This window comes from Myotis brandtii, unplaced genomic scaffold, assembly GCF_000412655.1.
Source record: "Myotis brandtii unplaced genomic scaffold, ASM41265v1 scaffold298, whole genome shotgun sequence".
NCBI classification, from domain to species: Eukaryota; Metazoa; Chordata; class Mammalia; order Chiroptera; family Vespertilionidae; genus Myotis; species Myotis brandtii.
In genome coordinates, this window is record NW_005361391.1 from 1,339,646 (window position 1) to 1,365,133 (window position 25,488).

The window sequence follows — 25,488 nt, forward strand, 5'->3', positions numbered from 1 at the left end:
GCATATTACCCTTTTACTATATAGGATAGAGGCCTGGTGCATGGGTGGGGGCCAGCTGGTTTGCCCTGAAGGGTGTCCAGGATTAGGGTGGGGGTCCCGCTTGAGTGCCTGTTCCAGCCTGGGTGAGGGGCTGATGGCTGTTTGCAGTTGGCCACACCCTCTTCAGGGTGGGGGTCCCCACTGGGGTGCCTGGCCAGTCTGGGTGAGGGGCTGAGGGCCGTTTTCAGGCTGGCGGGTGACTGAAGCTCCCAACTGCTCCTTTTTTTCTTTTTTTTTTTTTTCTGGGCCAGCTTTAGCTCTGAGGCCTCGGCTGCTGAAAGCAGGTTTCTGGCCTTTGTTTACCTTCTGTATTTGATACAATGTTGCGGTCCGGCTGGCTGAAGCCCGGCTGACTGAAAGCCGGTTTCTGGGGTTTTGTTTAGCTTCTATATTTGCAACATAGTTGCTTAGAGTTGCAGCTGAGAGGCCGGCAAGTCAGGCGGGGAACGTTGGAGTCCGCAGTCACTGGAGCAAGCAAGCCTCCCTGTTCGCTTCAGTGCATGGCTGCCGGCCGCCATCTTGGCTGACAGTTAATTTGCATAAGGATATGCTGATTAGCCAATGGGAAGGGTAGCGGTCGTACGCTAATTACCATGTTTCTCTTTTATTAGTGTAGAGGTTTTTAAACCCATTAAAAACTTACAGAAAAGTTTCAATGCATTACAAACAATCTTCTTTTCTCTGAACCATTGAGAGTAGGTTGCCAGCCTGGTGCCCCATCACCCAGGACTTTTGTGTGTATTTCCCATGAACATAGATATTTTCTCACATAAATGTAATACAAATATTAAAATCAGGAAATTCACCATGATAAGCTGCTACCGACTAACCATCAGATCTGGTTGGAGTTTTGCCAGTTGAGTGAATCCTACACTGTACAAGATTGGGCAAAAGTAGGTTTACAGTTGTGAATACACAAAACAGAGTTTATTCTTGTATTATTATGTCTTAGTTATTGCTTCATTTTACATACGAACAACTATAAACCTACTTTTGCAACACCTGCATATGAAAATGGTCTACTTTATACTCATGCACTACATTCACTTGTTTCATTAGAAAATTTTGAAGGTAGATTTCTGTTGGAATAGTTGAAAAATTTGTGGGAAACAGTATACATGGAAGATTGGAAGTTTCTTTTTTGGAAAATTTTTTACTCTGGTAAAAAATATATATAACAAAATTTACCATTTTAAACATTTTTATTTTATTTTTTAATAAATGTTCTTATTTTTTAATTACACTTAAAATTCAATATTATATTAGTGTCAAGTGTACAACATAGTGATTAGACATTTATATAACTTATGAAGTTATCCCCCTGATAAGTTTAGTGCATGTCTGACACAATATATTGTTACTACAATATTATTGACTAAATTTCCTATACTGTATTTTACATCCCCATGACTGTTTTTATAACTAACAATTTGTACTTCTTAATCCCCTTCACTTTTTCCACCCATCTCTCTAACCTCTTCCCATCTGGCAACCATCACTTTGTTCTCTGTAATTATGAGTTTGGTTTTTTTGTTTATTCATTTATTTTGTTTTTTAGGTTTCACATAAGTGAACTTATATGGTATTTGTCTTTCTCTGTCTGACTTATTTCACTTAACATAATACCCTCTAGGCCCTCCATCCATGTTGTCACAAATGGTAATATTACATTTTTTATGGCTGACTCATATTCCATTGTATATATGTACCACTTCTTTATTCAGTGCTCTCTCAGTGGGTACTTAAGTTTCCATATCTTGGCTAGTGTAAATGATACATATCTCTTTTCAAATTAGTGTTTTATATGTCTTTAAATACCCAGAAATGGAATTGCTGGGTCATATGTTAGTTCTATTGTTAATTTTTTAGGAACCTCTATGCTGTTTTCCATACCGCTGCACCAATTTACAATCCCACCAAAAGTGCATGAAGCTTTCCTTTTCTCTACTTCCTAACCAACAATTGATGTTTGATGATTTATTGATAATAGCCATTCTGACAGGTGTGAGGTGGTTTTAGTATACATTTATTTGATGATTAGTAAAGCTGAGCATCTTTTCAGATGTAGGCCCTCTTTGGAAAAGTGTCTATTCAGGTCCTCTGCCCATTTTTAATCAGATTGTGGGGTTTTTTGGTGTTAAGTTGTATGAGTTCCTTATATATATTATACCCTTATCAGATGTACCATTGGCAAATATCTTCTCCCACTCAGTAGGTTATCTTTTTGTTTTGTTGATGGTTTCCTTCCACATATAAAAAGTTTTTAATGTGATGTAATTCCATTTGAATTTTTTTGTTTTATTTTATTTTTCGTTGTTTCCCTTGCCTGAGGAGAGTTATCCAAAAACATATTGCTAAGAGCAATGTTAAAATAGTTTATTGACTTTGTTTTCTTCTAGGAGTTTTATGGATTTGAGCCATCTATTTAAATCTTTAATCCATTGTGAGTTTATTCTTGTATATGTTGTGAGAAAGTTTTATTTTATTACATGTATCTGTCTAATTTTCCCAGTACCATTTATTGAATAGACTGTCCTTACCCTGTATATTCTTGCCTCCTTTGTCATAAATTAATTGATCGTGTAGGTATGGGTTTATTTTTGTACTGTCTATTCTGTTCCATTGATCTGTGTGCCTGTTTTTATGTTAGTATCATACTGTTTTGATTACTGTAGTATAGTTTGATATCAGGTAGTGTGATGCCTCCAATTTTATTCTTCTTTCTCAAGATTGCTGTGGATATTCAGGGTCTTTTGTGGTTCCCTCTAAATTTTAGGATTATTATCTCTACTTCTGAGGAAAGTGTCATTGGTATTTTGATAGGTATTTTGATAGGTATTTTGAATCTATAGATTGCTTTCAGTTTTGTGGAGATATTAATGGTGTTATTCTTCTAATCCATGAGCATAGTATATTCTTCAATTTATTTGTATCTCCTTCAATTTATTCTTCAGTGTCTTATAATTTTCCAAGTACAAAGGTCATTTACCTCATCAGTTAAACTAATTTCCAGGTATTTTTTATGCAATTGTAAATGGAATTGTATTCTTAATTTTTCTTTCTGATAGTTCCTTATCTATAACAATAAAAGCATAATCTAATTAGACCAGACAGCTGAACGACCTTCTGGATGTCATTCCAGACATCCTTCTGGATGATGCTGCGGTGGTAGGGGCTGAGGCAGAGGTGGTTAGGGGCGAGTGGTTAGGGGCGATCAGACAGGCAGGTAGAGTGGTTAGGGGCAATCAGGCAAGCAGGCAGAGGCAGTTAGGGGCAATGAGGCAGGCAGGCGAGCAGTTAGGGGCGATGAGGCAGGCAGGCAGAGTGGTTAGGGGTGATCAGGCAGGCAGGCAGGCCAGCAGTTAGGAGCCAGCGGTCCCGGATTGTGAGAGGGATGTCTGACTGCCGGTTTAGGCCCAAACTGGCAGTCGGACATCCCTCAAGGGGTCCCGGATTGCGAGAGGGTGCAGGATGGGCTGAGGGAACCCCCCAACCCCCGTGCACGAATTTTGTGCACCAGGCCTCTAGTTGTTTTTATAAAATGCAACCAATTTATGGATATTAATTATGTATCCTACTACTTTACTGAATTAATTTATCAGTCCTAATAGGTTTTTGGTGGCGTCACTAGGGTTGTCTCTGTGTAGTATTATGTCATTTGCAAAAAAAAAAAAAAATGACAGATTTACTTCTTTTCCAGTTAGGATGAACTTTCTTTATTTCCTTCTCTGATTGCTGTGACAAAGTCTTCCAGTACTATGTTGAATACAAGTGGTAAAAGTCAACATTCTTGACTTGTTCTTGATCATTAAAAAAAAAAATGCTCTTAAAAAACATATATTAAATAAAAAAATTTTAAAAAATGCTCTTAACTTTTCACCATTGAGTATGAAATTAGTGTGGCTTTGACATATGTTACCTTTATTATGTTGAGGTACATTCCCTCTATTCCCACGTTGCTGAGATTTTTTATCATAAATTAATAGTTTGAGGATAAATGTTAGTTATTCTTTGAATGTTTGGTGAAATTCACCTGTGAAGACTAGGAGTTTTGTTTCTTGGGAGATTTTTGATTACTGACTGAAATTTATTAGTAATTATCGATCTGCTCATATTTTCTTCTTCATTCAGTCTTAGAAGATTATATATTTATAGGAATTTATCTATTTCTTCCATGTTCAATTTGTTAGCATATAATTGTTCGTAGTATTTCCTTATAATTTTTGTATTTCTGTGGTGTCAGTTGTCACTTATGCTCTTTCACTTGTGTTCTTTCTCTGTATATATTTTTTGATGAGTCTGGTTAAACGCTTATCAATTACATTCATCTTTTCAAAGAACCAGCTGTTTGTTTCATTCATCTTTTATATTGTTTTTTGTTTGTTTGTTTGTTTTTTTAGGTCTATTTTGTTTCTTTCTGCTCTGACCGGTAGTATTTTCTCCCTTCTACTCATTCTTGGCTTTTCTTTTTTTAAAAAAAAATTTTAAGCGTAAGACTAGATTATTTGAGATATTTGTTGTTTCTTCTGATACACATGTACTGCTATTTTCCTCTTAGAACTCCATTGGCTGTGTCCCATAGATTAGGGGTCCGTGTGTTTTAATTTTCACTTGTCTCAAGGAATCATTTGATTTCTTCCTTGAACTCATTGTTAATCCATTCATTGTTGAATAGTGTGTTATTTATCTTTTTGTGTTTGGGTGTTTTTTAGTTTTGTTATTGTAATTGATTTCTAGCATCATACCATTGTGTTTGGAGAAAATGCTTGAAATTATTTCAATCTTCTTAAAATTGTTGAGAGTTGTTTTGTGGCCTTACACATGGTGTATCCTGAAAAACATTGAATGTGTGCTTGAAAAGAATGTATGTTCTGCTGCTTTGGGTTGAAATGTCCTAACAACATTGATTAAATCCATCTGGTCTAAAGTGTCATGTAAGGCTATTATTTAGTTACTAGAGGCCCAGTGCACGAATGCGTGCACAGGTGGGGTCCAGCCAGCCCGCCCCGATCAGGGCCAATCGGGCCAGGCCGGTGCGGGGGAGGGGCCACTGGCGGTTGGCCGGCCCGCCCCCAGTCGAACTCCCAGTCGAGGGGACAATTTGCTTATTAACCTTTTATTATATAGGATTGATTTTTTTTTTGTCTGGATGATCTATCTATTGATGTCAGTGGGTATTAAAGTCCCTTACTATTACTGTATTACTGTGGATCCCTCCCTTTACTGTTGCCAATATTTGCTTTATATATTTACATACCCTCATATTGGATGTATAAATGTTTACAATGGTTATATCTTCTTTTGGGATAGATGCCTTTATCATTAAGAAATGTCCTCCTTTGAATCCTATTATAACCTTTGTTTTAAAGTCTATTTTGTCTGATATAAGTATTGCTACCCCAGCTTTCTCTCCTTTCCATTTGCATGAGATATCTTTTTTCCTCCCTTTATTTTCAGTCTGTGCGTATTTTCTATCTGAAGTTAGTCTCTTATAGGCAGCATATGTATGGGTCTTGTTTTCTTATCCATTCAGCCACCTATGTCTTTTGATTGGAGCATTTAATTCACTTATTTAAAATAATTATTGATAGGTATGTAGCAATTGCCATTTTATCATTTATATTTTTACTTTTCTTTTTCTTAAAGATACCTTTAACATTTCTTGTAATACTGCTTTGATATTGATTAATTCCCTTCACTTTTTCTTATCTTGGAAGCTCTTTTATCTCTCCATCAATTCTAAATGACAGCCTTGCTGAATAGAGTAGTTTTGGTTGTAGGTCCTTGATTTTTACCAATTTGAATGTTTTGTGTAAATCCTTTCTGACCTGCAAAGTTTCTGTTGAGAAACCACCTTACAGTCATATGGAAATAGGTAACTAACTGTTTTTCTCTTACTGCTTTTAAGATTCTTTTTTGTCTTTAACCTTTGGCATTTTAATTCTGATGTGTTTTATGTGAGACTCTTTGGGTTCATCTTGTTTGGGACTCTGTACTTCCTGGTATTGTATGTTTACTTTCTTCATCAAGTTAGGAAACTTTTCAGTTACTATTTCTTCAAATGAGCTTTCAATCTCTTTCTTTCTTCTTCTTCTGGTACCCCTGTGATGTAAATGTTGTTATGCTTGATGTTGCCCCAGAGGTCCCTTAGACTATCCTCACTTTTTAATTTGGTTTTCTTTTTGCTGCCTTATCTTCCAAATCACTGAATCAGTCCTCTTCTTTAACTAATCTTTTGGTTCCCTCTAATGTATTTTTCATTTCTGACTGTTTTTTTTTTATGGTTTCTATCTTTTTGTTGAAGTTCTCAAGGACATCATCTACTCTTCCCTTAAATTCAATGAGCGTTCTTATAACCAGTGTTTTCAACTCTGTATCTGGTAGATTGCTTGCCTCCATTTTATTTCATTATTTTTCTGGTGTTTTGTCCTGTTCTGTGGGGCCCATTGGCACAGACTCCCAAGTCACCTGAGCCAGATGCTCCAGGGGTGTCCCTTGTGTGGGTTATTGTGCCTTCTTGTTTTATTTGAGCCTTGGTTGCTGTTGGCACATCAGTGGGTGGGATTCACTAACCAGCTGTGAGGATTTGCTGTGACTACAGCAGACAAGCTGTTAGGTAGGGGCTGACACCATAGAGTGTGATTCACTTTTGCAGGACTCTGGTATTTGCTAAGTCCATTCTGTGGCTGTGTTGTGTGTGCCATTAATTGGGTGATGCTCTGGTGTGATTTGAACCTGGCCATTGGCTTTGTTGGTTTTGGGGTCTCTTGGGATCCACTGCACTGCAGGTCAAAGTTCCTGCCAAGGCCTGGCTCAGGACCACCTGGTAGGACCTACAAAGTGTTGGGCTGGCTTGGAGCTGCCTGCTAGAGGCTATGCTTCAAACTGAGTCAGCTACCATGATTACGGGGGCTTACGGCTGCTTAGCAATGTATGTATGGCACACAGAGGCCAGTCACTGCTTTTTAAGGGCTATAGACCTTTGAGAATTTTAGGAAAGTTCACAGTACAGGCTGAAGCTAGCTGCTTGTGTGTAACAGACCCTGAAAGAGTTGGGTGGGCAGGGTCTCAAGAAATCACCAGGGTGGGAAAGCAGTGTGAGCCAGGTTATTGGAAACTGTTAAGCTCCAAAAATTGTGATGGATGATATATATAAATTCTTATTTCTTAGTGTGTGAAGTATTCATGCTAATAAAACAAAGACTTTAGCATAATTAAAGTATTTATATTAGGAGCATTTTACTTGTCAGAATTCTTTTGTTCTTAAGGGACTGAAATTGGACTCCCAGTGGCCTCAGGGGCACTTGGGTCTGAGATCTGGAACTCTGTCATTCTTCTCTGCCTTTTGGCTCTACTGCTCTTAGAATGCCATCTACATTCCTTCAGCATGTCCCTGTGACAGAGGATGTCATTGATAGTGTTTCTGAGGATACACCTAACATAGTCAAAGAGGACTAGAACCCTTTTTGATAGCTATCTATCTACTTAAGAGAAATTCCAAGGAAGGATCCTAGCTGTCCCCACTGAGTCCTGTGATCACTTCTAGGCCAATCACTGAAGCCAGGGCATGGGGCATGCTTTGAGGACTTATCCTGTCATCAGGGAGAGAGAATTCTATGTTTGGAAGAAGCAGGGGCCTCCATCAACATGGGAATGTTATTTCTTGAATAAAGGCAAAAAAGTGGTACTAGGTAGACAAAACAATATGTTCACTGTAGCCCAAGAGTATGCCATGTGCTGTACACCCATTCAGTTTAATTTCAGAGCAGGGGATACTGTTCACGGAGGAGAAAGGAGGTATAGTGAAGTACCCTCCAAGGTTGCTCAGCAGTGAGTGGTAGAGCCAGGGTCTACCACTGCATTTCTCTGAAATTAAATGCCTTTGATATTGTACTTCTCATCCTTCAAAAGCTTTTCAAGGTGATGGCTTACATGCAAATAGTGAAGTCACTTATAAGCAAACAAGTTGCCCAATTAACCCTGGGCCTTCATGCCCCTGGGAAGGAGAAGCCCCAACTTAATGCAAAGAGAGCCCAAGATGCGTAGCCTCGGCTTTTGGACATCTGAGGCCCAAGTTCTGATGAAAACATGAGATCAGAAGGATGTGTGAAGGATAATTTTCACTACGTTTTGTTTTGGTCTGTCACTGGAAGCATATCTCGACCTGCCCAGTGGCACTACTCCTAGTTCCTGGAGCCCATCCCATCCTGGAGAACCTTTAGCTGTAAGGGAAAGGGGTAGGACTGGTGTCCACTAATTCACCAGTGTGTCCTCAGTGCTGGCAGTAGCTGACTTGCAGTGGGTGCTCTATAATATCTACTCACTGAGCCCTGATGGAGACTGAAAGGCCGCTTGTCAGAACGTCCTTCCATGAGTGTCCAATGTCAACCTAATTTCCCCATGTTAGGTGAGCAGGAACTCCTCCAGCATGGTTCCTTCTCATGTGGTGGTGACAGCTCTGGGAAGCCACCATGCTTCCTATCCCAGGAGCTACTAAGGAGGGATGCTAAGGACCTGAGTTGACACAAAGGCGTCGAGATGGAGAGGATAGACTGACCCAAGGAAGACAGAACAGGACTTGGTGAACAGTTGGATATAGAGCGTGAAGGAGAACTTGACTAGTGGAGCCATCAAGTGAGACAGAAAACTTGCTTCCCTGCCATCATTTTCACCTGCTGTGTTGTGTGTGCTTCAAGGAAGGTGAGAGATACTTTCTCTGAACTGGTGGACTTGCACTAACCTCGTATTGCATGCCTTTCATATTAGACACACTGGTCAATATCTGAACATGCTCACTTTAGCTGTTTTCAGATCTGTTGTCACTTCTCACTCCTGCTACTGTTTTGAAAATATCTGTTGTAATTTTCACTGGAAAAGCTTATAAAATGTGTTACCATCTATAAATTTAGAATTGACGCAAGTATTTGCTCTTGAAGTCTTTGACACCATTTAAGTGATTTTTGCTTTGAATTTATCAGAAGATAGCACATTCGTTCGAGTTTGGGTTAGTGGAAGATACTCAGCCCCACGTGCAATCCTGGTGAAAGTTAAGGTGATATTTGACGATTAAATTCCCAATTGATCATTAGTATTGAGAAGGTGCCTTCATGACCACAGATGTTTTCTTCTAAGAACATTACATGGTGTGTGTTTGTTTGTTCAAAGGAGGGTGCATTGTTGTTGTTTTTTCCCATTAGTGTTTTGTTTTGCTTTTCACTTTCTCATTAATTTATTACTAAGTCATGTGAAAAGGAAGCACTTTTCTTCTACAATTAAAGTGATAGTAGCATAAACCAAGCAGGCGAATACTTGTCTTGACTAATTTTCTGTCATTCATCTTATTAGATTTTGAAAAGGGAGTTGTAAGAGTAGCCTGCAACCATGTAAGAACCACCGGCTACTGCATGGGGCTATGCTTCAAACTGAGTCAGCTACCATGATTATGGAGGCTTATGGCTGCTTAGCAAAGTATGTATGGCACACAGAGGCCAGTCACTGCTTTTTAAGGGCTATAGACCTTTGAGAATTTTAGGAAAGTTCACAGTACAGGCTGAAGCCCTTTCAGATTTGGTGTTTTCATATAAGCTTCAACTTACCATTGAAAGAGTTTTGCCCCTCCTCACTCCCTCCTTTCTTTCTTCCTTGTGTTGTGCCCTCCCCTCTCTGTCTGGAAATTTAAGCCCTACTATCATTTTATATTTATAACTTCTAAGATACTTGGGGTTTTCACACATTAAAAAAAAACTATAGCCGAAACCGGTTTGGCTCAGTGGATAGAGCGTCGGCCTGCGGACTGAAAGGTCCCAGGTTCGATTCCGGTCAAGGGCATGTACCTTCTAACTCTCTATCTCTCTCCCTTCCTCTCTGTAAAAAATCAATAAAATATATTTAAAAAAAAAAAAAACTATAACGGCCTACAGTGATATGGCCCTTTCAGACAAGTTTGTGGTTTCAGACAAGGGAAATACTGATCATAGTTTGTGGTACTGTATCTACATTTTCAGTAAAAGCAACAAGGGTAACAATTATTATATATTTTAAAAGAAACACTTTAGTGTTTCTAAAGTCTTCCTGGCTGACATAATGACATTTGTGTTCATCGTATTCTTTCCCTGATAGGGAAATGTTTTTGTGATGGGTAGGATTTCTGAGCCTTGGCCCTTGAGGCTCAGAAGAGGGCTTGTGAGAAGAGGAAGCAGTGTGTGCAGGTTTTCTGTGGATTCTGCATTCCTATTTGCTGGGCTCAAGGCTGTGCTAGATTGCACATGGGAAAAGCACATCCTTCCAGTCAGGCATTTCTGAGGAACAGATTTTCCCATGATGCACTTCTCAGGGTTTTTAGGGGGAAAGTTAGGAGAAGGAAATCATGTGGCCCTGCATCTCTCCTCTGGGGATTTCACACCTGAAGGTGTGCACAGGTGCGCCGAGCGTCCCTTCCCCGACAGAGGATCACGGCATCTGTTCTCCCGCCAGCTGCCTGGGAGCCCCTGATGGCTCTACCTCCCACCTTACCAGCTTGCTACCTGTTTCCTTGATGTCCCTACCCAGTGAGTGAAATCTAAGCTGCCAAGTGATGGAAACACAGCTCCCAGACAGTCATCTGCCACGTAGATCTGTCACTGGAGCTAGGAAATCACACTGTGAGCAGCCTACAGAGAGCCTATTCCTGAATATAGGTACCATGGGAACTTTCTGGAGATACTCTTCAAAAGTATACACATAACATTTAGTAATAAAAAGATTTGGTGTTTTCATATAAGCTTCAACTTACCATTGAAAGAGTTTTCCCCTCCTCACTGCCTCCTTTCTTTCTTCCTTGTGTTGTGCCCACCCCTCTCTGTCTGGAAATTTAAGCCCTACTATCATTTTATATTTATAACTTCTAAGATACTTGGGGTTTTCACACATTAAAAAAAACTATAACAGCCTACAGTGATATGGCCCTTTCCTGAAGCAGCGCGTTTTGAATTATTAGCAGGTGCAGGATCTAATTTGAGCCCTGATGTCTTCCATGTCTTGGAGGCTGAGGTAGTCCTCACTATGTGTCATGTACAATTGATGCTCTCTGCCCACTTCATTTTTCTCTCAAAGCCAAACTCATCTAAGAGAATCAAAGGGCATTCTCTTGTCCTTGAGAAGTGTCGGCTCTAACTGGGTGACGATAAGAACACATTCTTTACAAATATATACAAATAGATTGTGTTATTGTGCAACTCTTTTATATCAGTACTGAGGCAATAGCACCGTGATCAAGACTGGAGTGGTATCCGTAGAAAGGTAGACTTAAACAAGCCACAGTGGGAGTTATGAATGGTAGTTAAGAAGAAGGAAAGCATTCCAAGTGGGTGGAATGGCATGAGAAGAGGCATGGAGGCAGGAGTTATTAAACTGTATGTGGGCAGTGGGCAAGCAAGTAAGCTGGGTTGGACCAGCCTGACCACATTGGTGTGCATGAAGAGATACCCACACCTACTGTACCCTCTGCTTCCCCACACTCATTGTCTAGGTCTTAGCTTAGGCATCCTCCTCTGGCTCACACCCTACCTTCAGCCAAGTCCTGCTAAGTGCCCTCCCTGGTTTTCTAATAGCACCCTGTCTGCCTTCTGCTGTCATTAATACACTCCATTATGGTGGCCACTAGTCTCCCAGCCTCTTAGGGACAAAGACCATGTCTTGCTTACTCATGCCTGTGTCATTGGCTCCTGGCTTAGCTTAGTGCCTAGCACTTAGTAGGTACTTAGTGAAGATTTGTGGGAGGGAGAAGGAAGCAGGATGCGTAGATAAAGTTGGCCAAATATGGGGGGTATGGACAACAGAAGGCCCTGAACTATGGCTGAAACTCTCATACAGAACTGGAGCACTAGTCCTGGAATTGCCACCTTCCCACCAGAGCCCCTTGTAAGACCTCAATGTATTTTACTCCCGTAAAGCAGGAGAAACTCCACTTACATTCTTGGGAGTGGGACATCTTAGCTGAGTTAAAATCAATCAAAATACAGCAGTTCCATAAACACACACCTCTTTGCACCAGTGCTGTCTTTTAGAAAGAATGGTAGGTTTTGTGGATAGAGCACGGTTAGGGGTCCATGAAAAACACAGCACAGAAACACTGGGGCTCGTGCAGAAGCCACTGTGTATTTGAATCCCTTCCACTGCCATTCTCTGCCGAGGAGAACAACCTCTGGTCTTCTTTTCTTTTTCCTTTTCTACCATTGAGTTATTTATACCAGTCCTGTTTCCTAACGATAAAACATAAGTAGAGACCACTTAAAGGAGAACCTCTCTAATAGTTTCTCAATGATCCTGATAGAAAGGAGAAAGCAAGGGAAATATTGACCAACTGAAAACTCTTACAGAAGATGTTTGGGAGTCCTCCCCATAAAATTGACTGTGTCCTCCCCACCCATTCTGGTCATTTCCACCTTGTGAGATAGGGGTGTCGTCTGAACCCTTCCCCATGAAACCTTTTGTAAATTGTTCAGTCCCCTAAATTCCTTTTCCCCCACATAGGAGCTACAGATTGGACTACTCACCTGACTCTGAGTTTGGGGATTTGTCAGCTGATATTTACAAAGGGTCCATTGTATGGAAAGCACAGAAGAAAAGCCCCTATTACTGTAACAAGTAAAATGAACAGTCTTCTACATGAACAGTGTATAATGGCTTTAAATTTTAGACTTTTTGTCATAGTTGATTATTTATTAACTGCAATGTAAGAGCTGAAACCCATAATTTAATAACAGTTATCATTATTAATATGAATGAAATGGAGCAAGACTGGGCATGAATGGAGACAAAGGAGTTTCCATCTCAGTGGTGATCCAAAAGACCTGTACACACCTAAGTTCCATACACACACACCCCTTTGCACAATGCTGACTTTTAGAAATAAGGGTAGGTTTTGTGATTCAAACAGTGCTCCCTGAACCTAAAAGTTATATCCTGTCCTCCTCTCTCCTGTTCCACCCCTCACTTCTTTCTAGGAGCAGAAATTCCTGCCTTCTCAGGAAACTCTGGGTCATCCCTCTCTCCTCTGCCATCAGCCCTTCTTCACAGCTCCTTCCCATCAGCATTTTGACACTTTCAAATCCAAACATCTTTTTTAAATGTACCCCTCCACAAACACTCATTCCCTCCAGACCCTGCCCTTTATCTTGTCTCCCTGCTCTGCCAAAATGAACAAAGAGCTGCCTCTCCTCACTGTCTCCCCTCCCAGCTCCTTCCCTCTTCCCCTCAGACCAGTCTGTCTCTGCCCCAAGGACTCCATCAAAGCCACTCTTTCTAACATCCCCAGGGGCCCAAACCTGAGGGACCTGTTTCAGTTCTCCCCAGCACCTGGTAGTGAACACCCTTCCTCCCTTGGCACACACCTCTCCCCCATTCTCCTGCAGTCTGCAGTGTGCCTGGCTCTTCCCAGTCAGCTCCCCAGTCTGCCCGGAGGGTGGCTTCCTCTATGGAGGGTATGGCAGGAGGAGTGTCAGTGGTTGTCCAGAAGGCAGAGTGGGAGGAGGAGATGTGGGGGCAGGAAGCACTGGGTTTTCAGGGCAGGTGGGCAGATCAGAAACCCTGAGGCAGAACCATGGCTTGGTGGGCGGAGCCCTGGCAGGCAATGTGGAGGGAGCAATTGGGGAGGACCTTGGTCAGTCAGCCTGCGGTTTGTAATGCTCTGTAATGTTCGTGTTGGTAATGAGTTTCTCCTTCATTGTTAGTTTTGTTTTTCCCAGTTAATTTAGCACATCATTTAAATTCCAATCCTTCTACAGGAATTGTCAGAAAACCCAGCAATTGCCTACCTTCCACCCTCCCTCCCGCTCCATTTTCACATGCTCTGTGCTACTTGAGAAATTCTGTGGCCCTCTCCACCTGCAAATGTATGTATGCTCTTCTGCTTGGTCAGTTGTCCTCACTTACCTCACGCTAAGTATTTGCTCTGCTCTGTTTTTCTATTCTCTCTGAAAATCCCATTGCACCCTGTTACACTGGCATTGAGCTCCATGTTTCTAAATAACATTTTTATTGTGGCTCTTGATTTTGTTTCTTACATTATCTATTGGCCTCCTCTTATTCAAGACATGGGTTTGTTTGTTTTTTTCCTTCTTTTGCCCAATCCCTCCTTTCTCTTAATATTCTATTGTTATATTTATTTTATTCTATTGTTATATTTAAATTTAGGTTAGCTTAGTGTTACATTATCATGACTGATCAATGTTATTCATTCTAGTAAAACCACAATTACATTTTTTTTCTGCACAGTTGTCACTTTTTTACCAAACAGCTAATAATTATCATCTTACTTCATTTGCCTTATCTTCTATATATTTATCACTAACTACCCAAAACTTTGCCCCAGCTTGTGGGTTATTCTATCAGTCATGTCTTTCTATAGTGAGCCTTCTGGAACCTTCTGGCCTGACCTGCCTTCATGCTTGTCTGGAGGGTTCTCTTATCCACTCTCCTGAGTTGTATCCCCTATTTTCTGGCATCTTTTTAAAAACTCCTTTGTTTGTTGAAGCAAAATCTTAATGAAGTTCAAGTCTAGTCTCATCCATTATTTTGAGGGGGCTCCCTTTTTGTCTGAAAATGCCCATTCTTTTGCTCTGATCAAATTTCTTGATTTGTTTTTAGGTAATTATTTGCTCTGCTCTGTTTTTTCTGTACACTCTGGAAAGCCCATTATACTGACCTCTTGAGGCCATCTTCTGATTTTTTATCTTCCTTCTGGTTTTCTCATGTTTACAGGTTTTTGTTCTACTTTCTGGGACATTTCCTCAACTTTATCCTTAAAATCTTCTCTTGAACTTTTAATTTCTGAATTGTGTTTAATATCTAAAGTCTTTTTAAATTTTTTTTTGTTATATAATACCTTGTTTTTGTTATCTTTCCTTATGTCTCTGAACATATTAATGGTGGTGCATGTGAGTTTATGGTGTGTTTTTTTTAAATTATCTTTCTTGATTGTTCTATTTTCTTCAAGTTGCTGTTTTTCAATTTCTTTGTTGTGATTTCTGTCTTTCATATCTGTGCTTTTGCTCACATGTCTGTCTGGTAATCTTGGTTTTCTGCTCATGTTTAAAAACTGAATTGGGAATTCCTGAAAACATGGAGCTTGTTGACTGTGTCACTGTAGGGAGACTTGGACATTTAGGTGGAGAACCTCTGACAACCGGAGAAGAGTTCCCAGTCTCCTCCCTGCAAGGAGACAAGCCTTCCAGCCATCTCCCTAGGCCGCCAGGCAACCCCAACATATAGCTTACATAGTTCATCCTTCCCTGATTTCAGCACAGTGACCCCAACCTTCAATTCTGGGGCCTTCTTCTCCAGAAAGGGTGAGGCAGCTGCCAAGTGCTGTGGTATCTCAGAGGTGACTGGGCATCAGCCTATGTCTCCAATAGAGCTATAATCAGCTCACACTTCCTAAACATTTGGGGGCTCCTGCAGGTGTAAATTGGGTTAATTCTTGGCTTTGCCACTGCTGGCTTTGGAGTCTGTTTTCTGGGGCTCCTGCTAAGTTCTTAAACAACTCATTCATCTGCTGCCCACCTTCCAGGATTTGGTTCCTCTTTTCTCTCCTGTTCTTTTAGCCCTTATGGGTTTATCCTTTTTTTAAAAGGAATCTTGAAAGGAGCAAAAGTATGTGCAAATGACCATCTTTATCCAGAACCTAATAATTCTCCAGAACTAGTTGTCATTTGCTAAATTTTAGCCTCTGTTAATCTATCTCTATATCTGTGTCCTAATGAAATAGTGTTTTTAAAAATAATTTCTGAAAGCTTTGTGATTTTCAGATTGCTACAGGTAGCTGTGTCTTTTCAACTGGGTATACCCAGTGACTGGTGTTCCTTAAAGAGGTTCCTAGTTGGAAATCTTAATAGCACCTAATCTTGCCTTAATGTGCTTAAGTCTGCTATTCTTCAGTGCTTTTTAATGCTTACTAGAAGCCAACAATTTATTTTAAAAAATTGAATTATACAGGATTCCTGCTCAGTGAGCTGTTGATCTAAATTAGTGGTTAGCAATCCCTGTTAATTAGTTATATCCTTTACTCCCTGTCAACGTATCATCATTTCATGAACATGGAATTCTGCTTTGAGTCATAACATTTCTTGTTAGGACAAGTTAGCTGTTACCTTCTACTTGTTAATACAAGTGTTTCATATATTGTTGTAACTGAATGGTTTTTGGCCTTTAGCCGAAACTTTTGCTTACTGCCCTCATGTAGATCTAGTGGAAATTAGAAAGTGGTTTTTGCCAACTCAGTTCTGCTTTGAGCCATTTCCTGGTTGCAGTTGATTATTCGGTGCAGCTGTATTAATCATTGAGGCAGTGCCATTCCCTTAGAGATGGTTGGACTGTACATAGTCTTTGCAAAGTGGCAACCCAGCAAGCAGCATTCAGATAGAGAAAGCCTGCGTGCCGGGAGCTCATATCCACAGGTGCCCAGGAAGCCTCAAACTCAGGTCTAACTTGCAGATTCCTTCCTTCAGTCTTTTCCATTTCAGCTGCTGTTACAAATTTCACATGTTAGCATATGACTGTGGAGCAATAAAAGAGAATCAGCAGTAGACAGGAAAATTAATGCTCGTCCAACGATGCAAGCTGTTGGTGTGAAAGGAGATTTAGTTGAGGGGGAGGCTATACCATTAACTCACCCCCTAAAGCAGGGTGGGCAACCTGTGGCCTCCAGGCCAAACCCCACTTGAGGCCTGATTTTTACTGTCCTCTATGGAGATTTTTATAGTTCTAGGGTAGTTAAAAATAATAATAATTATATATATATATATATATGATGCGAAGTAAGAAGAGAAAGAAAAGGAGGAAGAAGAATAGAAAGCAGAAGAAGGAGAGAAAGGAAGAAAGTTCAACAGAGGATATATGTATGTGAGCTATAAAGCCTCAAATATTGACTTTTTGGCTCTTTACAGAAACAGTATGCCCACCCCTAGTCTAGATACCATGGCTTAGCCTCATCCCTTTCCTGTCCCTCTCTTACACTCCTTCCCCAGTCATGGAACGTTCTCCAAGTTTTCCTAAGGCTTTAGCAGCTTAAATATGTATGTGTGTTCGTGTGTGGTTTCCAGAAAATTTAATTATAGACAGATCTGAGTCATCAGTTCTCAAGTGTGTGGCATCGAAGCAGATTTACCAACATAAAGGCTGGAGTTAGATATATGAGCGCACATTAAGTCAGCATGATAGACTACGTGCCTGGCTACAATGGGAAAAAAACAGCAAAATTATGAACAGTATTTTTATAAACCCTTTGGGCTTAGTTGGAAATACTTTCAGAAAGATAGATGTTGAACTTGTTTCTCTTTGCAAGTATAAAATGTAAATAAAATTAAAGCATGCTTTTATGATACAAATATCCTCTTATTTACTAAAAGCCTAACCAAAGAAAAAGTTTCACTTAAACAATTACCTTTGGAATTAGATAAGTATTTTTTTTTAAATTATGGCTTTACCAATTATTCTTCCTCACTATGGATATTAGCCAAAATGTGGTCTTTGTCCATCAGAGATGTGCAGGTTCCTCATCACTGTAGGCTTTCTCACTTCACAGCGTTTTCCTTGACATGCTCTATGTTTAAGGCATCCACATACCATTTCCAGGTGAATTTTCCAAAACCTTAGCTCTGATTCTGCCAAATCAGTCTGATCAACAGTAAGAGATGAAACCAAACAAGTAAGGTATCAAACATTCCTTTTTTAGTCAATTAATATGAAAGTCCTGGGAAATGCAGGTGGCCCAGTGTCATAGTGCTCCATACATTGTGCTATAACTCTCTTTGCTGTGGGATGTTCTCATGGTTGCCTTGAGTGCATTGAAATTTAGCATACTGGTAACCACATTACTTCTCCAATGATGAAATGGTATCCCTGTGCTGCCAAAGAGTTAATTGAGAATAGGATATTCAGGTGATTGCTCAGAAATGAAGCTGTGAGGCCAGCTTCTGTCTCTAATACCCAACCTGTGTCCAAAATACAACTGTGGCCAACATGGAACATTCATCGTTGAGTAATTAACTTAATGCTCTATTCTTTTCTTTATTCCCCACTGTGACTCTGATCCAGGCCCACTGAATCCTGTTATCATAGGATTCATCTTCATCTGATAAAGAAAACTAGCTCTGGGGATAAGCATTAAAGTCAAACATTACTTTGTAATGTCTTTCCCTTCTTTGCCAAATGGTTCAAATTATATAGTATTTTCTGTTTGGGTATTAGATTTTTGAAATCCAGAGGTCAACATCAAGCCAGTGGCTTTATTTCTTTAAAAAGCAGGAACCTAGCATGAAATTCCAGTGAAAAGCTGGCCTTCAAGCTCATGAGCACATCCTGTGCATTGTGCAGTGTAGACCTGAGGGGCCACTGTCGGGATCCTTAACTGTGGCAACTGTAGGTGTTTAAGGAAGGAATAACAGCATAGCTGAATTAAAGGAGGCAGAGAGATGCTAATATACCCTCTCTTAGCAGGAAGTAAACCAATTAGTTGTGCACTTTTTGGAGATTTAATCATCTGAGATGTATTGAGGCCCACTACTGACTATGTCGAGCAAGGGAATTCATATTTAATACAGAGGTGAAAGGAATGGTTAATTAGGTATTAAACTTATTCCATACTGGAGTGCATTGACTTTATAGTAAATATCCATAAAACTACAAAAATTTATAAAAGGGGGGGGCGACAGGAGAAATTAATTAATTCATAATAATTGACTTAATCAGGAATAGTCTAAAGAAGTTAAAAATATTTCAATCCCTGAAAGTTGCCCAGTTCCTTATTTTGAAAATCTGGTCATTTCTAAAGTCTTGCTTCTGAACCCATCATGATTTTCTTAAAAAGAAAGGGGGAGGGAGGAAGCCCTACCCTTTCTAAAGAGATCTGAAAAGGCTCTGAAAGTCACTGTTCCCTAATAACATGGTTAACTGCAGCCTGGGCTCCTGTCATTAATGAGCTTACCTACTACTGCAAGGAAAAGGCTGGGCCAGCCTGAGGGATCACAGTGTGGCCAAATGCTCCCAAGCAATTAAAGGCTGATTAAGTGTTTATCTTCTTTACAGGTGGGAAGGAAAGAATGAAAATGAAGTGGGCAGATGTAAAGAGACTGGCAAAGTTCATGTGACTGTGGACCTCAAATACTACCGACCAACTGAAGTGGTAAGGTTTCCTGGCCACCCTGTGTGTGGCCACACTTGGCTGCTGTCTGGGAAAATGCTCACTGGATGCCAAAGCCAACCTTCAAGCTCCCCATCAGGCTATCTGGTGTCTTTTAGTGGGCATGTTCCAAACCAGAGACCAGTGAATTGAATTTGAGATGTTGTTCTCATCACAAAATCCATTGCTTTAAAAAGGAAAGCAGGGGTAAAACACACCCAAGGAAATGGTGAGTCTACGGAAACAGAGACTCGTATCAATGACAGCTGTCATTGTGTTAGTCCCCTGCTTTGGTGGCTGATCCCAGGTACCTACATGATGTCTGACTTACAGGGCCCTCCATGGCCTGCAGGGTCTCAAGGTCTGGAAGGCTGCCTGCCTCCTCAGTGTACACAGGCACATGCACACACACATACTCATGTGCACACACAAACATAAGCCATAAGTGGTCTCCCTGAACATTAACACGCAGCTCAAGTACTGTCTTCCTTTGATTTGCTTTCTAGACAATATACTACACTGCTGATGTCTCTATTTTTTCTTTCTTATCTATAGTATATGCGAGCCATAATTACATTATAACATCTATTACAAATTATTATATTCATTTGTTTACATGTTTTTCTCCCTTTACAAAGCTGCAAACTCAGGACAAGGACTTTTTAAAATATTTTCTACTGTAACAAAGTGGGTGCTTAATAAATGTTGATTGATAGGTAGATGCATGGATAGATTTCTAAACATCAAGATTTCTGTGTTAAGAAATGACCTGTAGATTATTAGATCATCCTCCTTTCCTAAATTTATAGAACCTTCTAGTGTGGTGTTGTCGCTTTAACACTTTAAAATGGTCCACCCTTCCATGGTCACCAAAACTCAACATGTTACATATACCTAAAGATAACAGAAATGGCATATCCAGAGAGAAATGCTCAGACATGATGGTTACCTAGTGACATACCCATTAACTGTGAAAATGGAATCCTGTGAACCTGTTTTACCTGTGTTTTGAACCAAATTCCTGTGTGTTGGACAACCCCTCAGAGATTAGGAAAACCCCAGTGAAGAGAGACTGAAAGTGCCTGTGTCATCAGTAACCACCCTTTAAAATGTCTTGTTTCAAACAAAAGAAAAAAAAGTCTTGCACCCTGCACCCAGGAGGAAGTGAAAAGGAAAGATTAAGTAAGCAGTGCGCAAAGACAGGGCTGTAGAGTGGAAGCTTTGTCCTGGCATGGGCGTGGCAGGGCCTCTGGCACTAGGAACAAAGACTCCCTGTGCTGATGCGGGCGGGTATGCCTAGGAGAAGACAGAGGACTTGCTCTGTCTCTAGGGGAGGAAGATCCTAGCACACCCTGCTGACATAGCACTGAGGTCCCTGCGGAGCCCCTAGCCATACTGGCGTTGTTTCCCTGTCCTAAGAGGTGCCACAAGGTGTCAGTTTTCTGGAACTTTGCACAGATAACATAAACAGGCAAAACTGTTTCTATGCTAACAGAATTTGTCACCTCAGAGTGGAAAATTTACTGAGCCAACAGAAAGCTCAATCCTTATAACAATTTTACATGGCTCTTTCTCTCTCTGACACCAAAATAGTTTCAGAAGCTCGGAAGTCATTAAGAATGGCCTGTCTGTCATTCTCACTTGGCAAGGCGTGGGATTGATAAGGACACATAACAAAAGAATTTGCTGAACAGGAAAAGGACCCTTGGACTAACAAGACAGTTCTTGAAGTCTGTCCTGTCAACCCCTCTTTCCTGTCCTGATGCTACATCCCTCCCCCTTTCTTTGTTCATTCAAATGTCATTATCATACCTGTTCTGCAACTCCATTCACACTAATGCTGTGTGAGCATAAGAGTGGTGTCTTATTTCCTGTGCCCCCTTTATTTGCTTGTTGATCTAGCTCCCATCCCAATGCTTTCATTTACTGCTTAAATTTGGATGTTAACCTGCATGTCATCTTTCTTAGCCTTTAAGCTGCATTAATTTTGTTCACTCCACTTCAACTAGGTATTCTATTGGGCAAGCTTCTCTTGTACGGGGAGACTAAACTTTTAACTTCATTCCTCAGAACAAGGAGTTTTCCCAAAACTGGGATCAATTCTACAGCCTTTTGTGAATTGCCTTGGGGGTAATAGGACTCCTCCAGTGGAAAGGTGACCAGAACTGAGCACTGACTTGTAAATGAGCTCTCACTTACCTTAGGTGTGGGCCTTAATAGCCAACACATTTAGAGAGTCACTGGGCATGAGTCCTGCAAAGTTCCAAGCTCCTCTGAGGTGCAGCAGCACTTGGTGTAGTGCAGGATGGAGTTCTCCCACATCTGCACTGTGTCCTTCCCACTCAGTGTCGAAGTTCTTCTCACCAGTCCCAAGGCTCCATGCATTCATCCTCAGATTCTGTAAAAGCGTGTTCTCCTGATGAGTTTAATCGTGTGTATCCCAAGATCTTCAGCGCATAAGGAACTCCAAAGCCCAGGGTGTAAACTTGATCTCCTTATCATCCAACGGTTCCAAAATGACTGATAGGAAAAAAAAGAGAGAGAGAGAGAGAGAGAACATTTGAAAAGAAAAAAGTGAGGGACATATCAGGTCTCAGAACACCAGTAACCTAAAGCAAGACTAAAGGGACATAGTGCTTTAGGTTGTTTTTTGAATAAGATGCAGACTAGTCCTGGGAAAGGCTCTTTTCCTCCTGGAGGCCAGGAGAGTCTATAGCAGAGATGGCGAACCGTTTGAGCTTGGCGTGTCAGCATTTTGAAAACCCTAACTTAACTCTGGTGCCGTGTCACATATAGAAATTTTTTGATATTTGCAACCATAGTAAAACAAAGACTTATATTTTTGATATTTATTTTATATATTTAAATGCCATTTAACAAAGAAAAATCAACCAAAAAAATGAGTTCGCATGTCACCTCTGACACGTGTGTCATAGGTTCGCCATCACTGGTCTATAGAGCATGTTCACACAGCGCCAGGAACGTCTGTCCTCATCGGTGCCTCTGCAGAAACTTCAATCCTGCTTACGTACCAATATGAAATGAAGGCTTTTGTTCTGAGCTAAGGACTCTGGCATCCAATTAGAACTGAATAGAGTCACGTTGTTGCTTCTTATAAACCTCTGGGTTTCCTTTGAACATTTAGGAATATTGCTACTGTGGAAAGTTTAATCCTGAAAATTAGACTTTAACTTTCCCATTGCCCTGAATTCCAGTATTTGGTGATGGCATTATCAATGTTTAAGTTCCTTCCTCTTAAAACTCCTGTCTCTTATATAGTTTTCTATATGTGCATACATTTACACCTAGATTCATTGCATTGTGCATTTATTTGTAGAGAAGTAGGGTTGTGCTTAGGTGCGGGCCCCAGGGCCAACTGCAGCAGTTCAGAAACTGTCAATCACTAGCTGTGTACCCTTAGGCAAGTCACTTCTCAGTACTTCTGTGTCTTTAAAAATGGGTTTGATAATAGAACTTCTTCTAAAGAGTTGTTGAAAATTAACATACCAATATACAAAATACTCATTAGAACAGTATCTGGCACACAGTAAAATACCCAATATTGATGTATTTTTTTAATTTATCGATTTGAGAGAGGTAGAGAAAGAGAGAACATTGACTTGTTGTTCCACCCATCTATACATTCATTGGTTGATTCTTATATGTGCCCTGACCCATGATTGAACCTGTAACCTTTGGGTATTGGGATGATGCTCTAACCACCTGAGCTACCCAGCCAGGTCTGATGTTGTTATTGTTATTCATTTATTCATTATTTACCAAACACTGTGTTAGACCCTGGGAATACGGTATAAATAAGACGGACACATCCCCTGTTCTTGTGGAGACTGTAGATATAGAGGTCTCTATCAGTTACTTAAACCTAGTACCTTTTGAAAAGTAGAATGGCATAATTGGTGAATTATATAGATTAACCAATAAAAGCTAGGTAACAAGGTATAATCAAAGCTACTAGAAAATGTTAATAGGTACTTTGATTTATTTTATTCTTGTTTTATCTTGATTTCTGTCCTTTCTGATCTTCTTTCAGAAGATTAAGTAGATGTTCAGTGGTATGGGAATAATGAAAATATAAAAACATTGATATTGACCTATTACTTACTTTAATCACAAAGGTATCTTCCTCTTGTTTGAGAATGTTTAACTTGGAGAATTTAAAAAGGCTGAGTTAGTGAAGTATTCAGCCTAATGTGCCAAATTTGTAACCACATCAAATGCTCAATCCACTTTTTTAAAAAAACTTTTTTTCCCTACAGAGCATTTTAGGAAATGGCATGGAGGACACAGTCACAGACTAAAAGTGAAATTAAGTATTTTTTCATAAAAAGTATCTTAACTGAAATTCTAGTAGATGATGCGAACTACATTTTTTCTTGCTATATTATTTGCCTTCCACATTAATTTTTCTTGTTGTTGTATTTCTAATGTCCTCAATTGTGATTGGTTTTATTTTATTTACTTAGATGCTTCATGTTTATTCCCTTTATAGATATTAGAAAAAATCATGAATTCAAATCTAGACTTGAGAAAACAATAACTTTAAGGGAGTTTAACAAGCTAGTTAGAGTAGCACCTTCCTTCAGTAAAAACTTGTGTCCTGTTTCTAATCAAATTACCATATGCTTGTCCATTTGTCCCCTCTGCATACTTTTCCTAATGTTTTTCTGTAAATGATGTTAAGTTCACTGGCCCATAGTTGCTCGCTTTGTCTCATAGCCCTGGTTAGAATAATGTCACATAACACTTTCCAGACCTCAGGAACCTGATCTGTCATCAGAGGACCTATATAAATACCAGTGAGAGCTTCCCTCAGTTCCATCTCTGTGTATTGGGGTCCTGAAACTGTCCCCTTTGACTCCCTGTTCTCACCACATTCTCACACTTACCCACATGTAGCAAGAAATTAGATCCTCTCTACTCCATCCCTTCATCTTCCCCAGCTCTGCAAGAAGCCAGCTGATCTCTCCCTGTCCTGATTCTTCTGACCTCTAAGGCTCTAGTCCTACCCTCTACCCCCACTTGTCTTTGTTCTTTGTGTGACTGGTGGGAGCCTGTGTAAGAGGACACAGAGAGAGCAAACGAGGGGTGGGTCCTTCTTCCTGCATTCCTTGAGGTGGAAACAGAGAGGCTGGACTGCTCCTTCTGGGAGGTCCCTTCCAATTTTCACATCCCAGCATTTTTGCTTTTGTAACTGTCAGACACAACATGTGCAGTGTTGTTGCTAAGGCCCCATCAGAGTGTTTCCTCTTTTTTTATTTTAACATATATTTTTATTGCTTTCAGAGAGAAAGGGAGAGGGAGAGAGAGATAGAAACATCAATGATGAGAGAGAATCATTGATCAGCTGCCTCCTGCACGCCCCCTTCTGGGGATTGAACCTGCAACCCAGACATGTGCGCTTGACGGGAATGGAACCTGGGACCCTTCAGTCCGCAGGCTGATGTTCTATCCCCTGAGCCAACCTGGCTAAGGCAAGTGTTTCCTCTTTTATAAGTAATCTCTGAACTTCTTACTACTTGTATTTTATGAGTTGTGTGTTTTTTTTCTATGAGTCGCTGTTTATAGATTTTGAGACTCCCTTTTAGGCTCCTCCTGGTAATCTTTATGTCCTTCCTTAATCACATTGGCCTTTCTTGCCCTTTCCTTCCTGGGACTTAACCAAGAGAGCTTTAAGTTTCACTCTCTTTGGTTTTCCATACTTCATAGGGTCCCGTACAAAACCCCCAGGCATGAATAGCATTCCTCATCAAGCCTGTGTTCTTTCCTCAGTGGCTGTCCCCTCAAGAGCATTTCATAGCTACTGAAATAGTGATTGTGTGCTGACTAACATGCCCCCAACTTCCTTCTAGTTTTCCTGGAAGGTTCTTATGATTAGATCCAGATTAGAAGCATGTCTTTCAAGACTAAAAAATCTTTATGAGTATACATAACTACATGCAGTCTCTTATTTTAAAATACCTTTTGTATTGCTGGTGTCCTTAATATGGATGATTTCATTCCTTTTGCCAATGGGGAATTCCTACAAAATCTGTACCTTCTTTCTTTAAAAAAGCTGTACAGATAATGACCAGCCTCATTTGTAATTATACTGTCGGCCTCTTGACATCTGCAAAATAAATTCCAAAATTTCGGAAACTTGTTTCAGCCTCTGTAGCTGCTTTCCTTAGGAATAAGTTAGTACTTGAGCTCAGCTTCTACATAAACTAGCTCTATGCCAGTCACTGAATGAATAAAAGTGCTTATGGGAGACTGTCCATCACCAACATGACCAC

General features: G+C 40.3%; 1 protein-coding gene across 1 annotated transcript in view; it reads left to right on the plus strand.

Annotated features, from left to right (window-relative positions):
* The window catches only part of GMDS (GDP-mannose 4,6-dehydratase), a 547,683-nt gene that overhangs the window by 418,285 nt on the left and 103,910 nt on the right, over positions 1-25,488 (plus strand). The window contains exon 9 of the mRNA XM_014542298.1: positions 19,102-19,198. Within this exon, the coding sequence (XP_014397784.1) occupies positions 19,102-19,198 (97 nt within the window). The remainder of the gene's footprint in view (positions 1-19,101; positions 19,199-25,488) is intronic.